Source organism: Notothenia coriiceps, unplaced genomic scaffold, assembly GCF_000735185.1.
Source record: "Notothenia coriiceps isolate Sejong01 unplaced genomic scaffold, NC01 NC01_scaffold00024237, whole genome shotgun sequence".
Classification (NCBI taxonomy): domain Eukaryota; kingdom Metazoa; phylum Chordata; class Actinopteri; order Perciformes; family Nototheniidae; genus Notothenia; species Notothenia coriiceps.
In genome coordinates, this window is record NW_011356938.1 from 1 (window position 1) to 4,385 (window position 4,385).

Sequence of the window (4,385 nt, forward strand, 5' to 3'; positions counted from 1 at the left end):
TATAAAAAAAAAAGTAATAATAATAATGAAAAAATAATCGTTTTATTTCGATTACGTTGTTTTCGTAATCGTTGCAAGCCATAATCGCGATTCAAATACGATTAAAATACGATTAATTGAGTAGCCCTACTTCAAACCATCCGACTATTCATCCATCTTTCCCCTGATTGACCCTTTATTCATCTGCCCATGTATCTGTCCCCCCCCCACCTGCAGGTCTTCCAGACGGGACAGCAGGTGAGCAGCGTTGGAGATGAACTCCTCCAGGGAGACTCTCAGCTCCATCCACTCATCATGGTTGTAGTCCAGAGAGCCTTCAAAGTCGTCCGTCAGCTGGGAGGGGTCCACCAGCTTAGACAGACCTTCAACTGACACCATGCTGGTCTGATACAGACAAACAACAAATCAAGAGAAATATAAAAATGCATGTTGTTTTTAGCAGTGACAGATCATCCAGGTTTGTGTCATATGTACCAGTGACCCCATGAAGTAGAAAAGGTAACCTTTAGCAAATCCACTAAACTAATCTGCTTAAATGAGGGGAACCATTAGTAGTAGTCAGAACATATCTACTTACTTATTTTCTACACATCCAGACAATGTAAACACAAATCTGGATAAAACCAGAAAATCTTTGTATATTTTTTGGAAGATCGACAGGGATCTGCATTTAAAAAAAAATGGCTGCATTAAAATGAGGCATCATATGAGAAGTAGTGCTAACCAGAAGCAAATAGATAAGTTATGATACCACCGAGATTTATTTTAACTCCTGCTTTAGCACTCAATCCTTCCACAGTTAGGACTATATAAGATAAACATTGGTTTTGTCTAGAAACATCTAATCTGAATTGAGATTGGATGAAAGAAAACATTGAACACCCGCTGACCTCAAACGAGAACTTCGCACTGCCAAAATTGGTCTTCTGTTTCTGCCAGAAGTTGTCCGGCTTGATGATGAGCGCCACACAGATCTCAGCGGGGAAAAACTCCTGCAGGGTCTTCAGCAGAGGCTTGATCAGCTCCCACTTAGAACCACGCATGTCGATGATGACGGTGAAACCACGTTTACATACATCCTCACTGAGGAGAGAGACAGGGTGGACAGGGAGGAAGACAATGGAGAGGTAAGAGGAAATGGGAGATGACTTTTAAAATCATAAACAGAGAAATTAGTTAAATGAAAGCTTGCTTAATTCTTGTCTGACTCTTACATCAGACTCATTATTAAAAGAAAGAAGTCTAAGGAATAGACTGTACTGATCCTAAATGAGGCAGTATTTTTCTTTTTTAAATATGCCTTTTGATGAGAATTATGAATTTTTTAAGACCTGAATAACTGATTCCCTGAGGTCTCCACTTTTTAAATTTCTGTGCCTAACTAAGCCAACTATACACTTTCATTAGCCTTAAATGTACAAGACAGATATGGGAGCTGTATTTCTCATCTCAACAAGCATACTTCCCTTAATGTTACACTATCCCTTTAACACTTACATCAGCTCGTCAAATTAATTAAGTTTTAGTTTTGGCTAAATGTGGGTCAGATCAGATGATTATCCGGAAAGTAAGATAAAAAAACACTGAAATACATATTTCTACATTGGTCTTGGGTCACATTCACATATGTAAATAAATGTTATTATGGAGACACCAGAATGACTTCCAGGTGGTGATTTAGCGGGGCATGTTCAGTGATGTGTACATGTGGGCTGTGCAGTGTAGGCAACACATAACATACTGTAGGCTGTAAATTGTCTGTACATTCGGAAACAAAAACATTCAAAATAAAGGCTTGATTTTAAAATACAACGCTATAAGTTTAATTTAAATAAAGTGAAATCAAAATATTGTGTGATTGGACATGTGATTAGACAACTCTCATAAACTGGTGAGCAGTAGCCGCTGTGAAACCAGTGCAGAGAGCCAGCTGTGTATACTGGAGTCTAATGACCTTAAATGCAGCTGCTCACTGATTGGAGAGTAAAAATATACTGAAATAACCTCACCTTCACACACACTTACACCCAACCTCTATTATTAAAAATTCAACAAAAGCACATCCATTGTAGTTCGGCCTCGGGGAAGCACAAACTTCTCTCGTCACCATGGAAACAGCAGCTCGATAAGCAGGAGGAATCAGAGCGCGGCTGATTGGGACCAGATGATAAGATTTTGGGCTCGCCCAATTTTAAGCACACTGTGCTTTAGGCAGACAGGTAAATGTGGTAACATGCAGACTGTGTGCAGTTCCCAGGGATGCGTAATGTGGCCACATTTAATAGGTCATTTCCTATTTTGATAACAATACATAAACACAAACCATACATGATTTAGCAACTACATATTTTAGTAGATTTAGTATTAAGTAGATTAAGAAGATCTAATACAGAGTATCTTCTCATTTTAAGAACTTTAGTGCAAGATGACCTTTTATGTGAAAACATAAATGAATATAAGCCTAGTCTAGTCGTGATAGAAACAAGTAGAAGAATATATACGATAGACATTTTACATTGTGTCGATGATATACAGTATATTATACTATCGCCAGCCCTTACCAGATTAAAAACTCCCCCTGTTGTTGCATTCAAGGACACTCTCCCTCACTAAATGTCACTCTGCTAATTTAGCAAGATAACGGACCAAAGATTGTATGTTTTTACTTTTTCTTTTATATTCCGAAAGCCACAGGGCATGGATTGTGAGAGATTATTAAACAGTTTTTCTGTAGAGCAGCTCATTCATTGCGACATCCTCAAACTGTGAAATAAATGGACTTGAAGTGAAGTGTGACACTCTCGCCGCTGCCTGCTGCAAACACTGTAGCTTTCATGCTGATGCAAATCAAACGCTGCTCTCAGTCTGCTGCTGTGATGAGGAAGAAAGGAGCGTTTGATTTCTCAGCGCGGACACCACTGAGCCATTCCACACACACACACACACACACACACACACACACACACACACACACACACACACACACACACACACACACACACACACACACCCCACCCTGCACCTCTCCCTGCTAACAAGTCTAGTTCGCTAAATGTTGTTGTCCTAAATAGAAGGATTGATAACAAGGCGATACATGAAAGCTGGGAACATGATGAAATCTATCATCTATCATGCTATATGTAGCAGTGTGTGTGTGTGTGTGTGTGTGTGTGTGTGTGTGTGTGTGTGTGTGTGTGTGTGTGTGTGTGTGTGTGTGTGTGTGTGTGTGTGTGTGTGTGTGTGTGTGTGTGTGTGTGTGTGTGTGTGTGTGTGTGTGTGTGTGTGTGTATACCTGGGAACAGTAGACAGGTAGGTCACCAGCCTCCTCAGGTCTTCCTGTTTTATTCGGTCGTGGTTACTTCTAGCAGGAAACGTCACGATCGGTCCTCCTCTCTTATCGCGCCCACCTTTGAATGCACACATAAAAAATATATAAGTTTGATGTTTAATGCTGCCTCGTTTGCAATGTCAAAACTGCAGTCATATTGTTACACATACATTGTTTATAGGACCAAAAGGGAATTCATCCTGATAAAAAGTATTGTCTCTGTAGCCAAAGCATGATCCTTCGACACAATGAAACTGAATTGGTGTGAGAAAACGGTGACATATTCCTTAACAACAGTCGTTGCAGTAGTACCAGTTGTTGATGTGGGAAAGTAGTAGCAGTACTAGTTGTCAAAGCACTGATAGTGGTAGCAGAAGTTGTAGACCTACTGTAGTAGCAGTTATAGTAATAAAGTTCAGGCTTGAGTTCAGTTGAGGAACTATTATGTTGCATGCTCAGGCCACTGTTTTATTTCTCATATATCCTGCCATTCACTCCTCTCACACATGCCAACTCATCATTTCCTCTGCTGTCATTGTCTACAGCTGTCAATCATGATTATGAACTGCTCACATCTATCCAGCAGCATAACAACACACCTACATTGTGAGCCTATCATCTTGCTGCTCTCGCTTTAAATATGATTCTCTCTCTGTCTGTAGTGTGTTCATGGTGATGTGACACGAGCCCCCTCCACCTCCCAATCACCGCAGAGACTTTGCAGATTCATCAGCATTATAATTGTAATCATCCTCATCAGCCTTTCAGCCTCAGCAGGATAATCAGCCACCTCCATCAATAGTGTCTGCACTGATTGGGGGGTTATTCTTCTGCTGCTCAGGGCACACAGTTACATTCTACTTTATAATGCAAAAACTTTGAATAAGTTGAATTATTTTTTAATTATTGCTGTCACTTTTCAAATTGCAATGTCCTTTTTTCTAATATAGTGCAGCCCTGATATGTAGTATATTGAAAACAGTCCTCTGTTTATTTCAATGTGACAGAGAAATGCAATATTTTGTCATTTACACCAATGAATAATCGTTTTTCTTAT

The 4,385-nt window shown here is 39.8% G+C and overlaps 1 protein-coding gene across 1 annotated transcript; it reads right to left on the reverse strand.

The window, feature by feature from the left end:
* Positions 1-210: 210 nt before the first annotated feature.
* Positions 211-3,403, reverse strand: LOC104954936 (kalirin-like; the record flags this gene model as incomplete). The annotated part of the gene is made up of 3 exons (XM_010782143.1): positions 3,293-3,403; positions 891-1,083; positions 211-384 (listed from the first exon to the last, which is right to left on the reverse strand). Coding segments are annotated over exons 2-3 (327 nt in total), but the record flags the coding sequence as incomplete, so codon positions are not given.
* Positions 3,404-4,385: the final 982 nt, after the last annotated feature.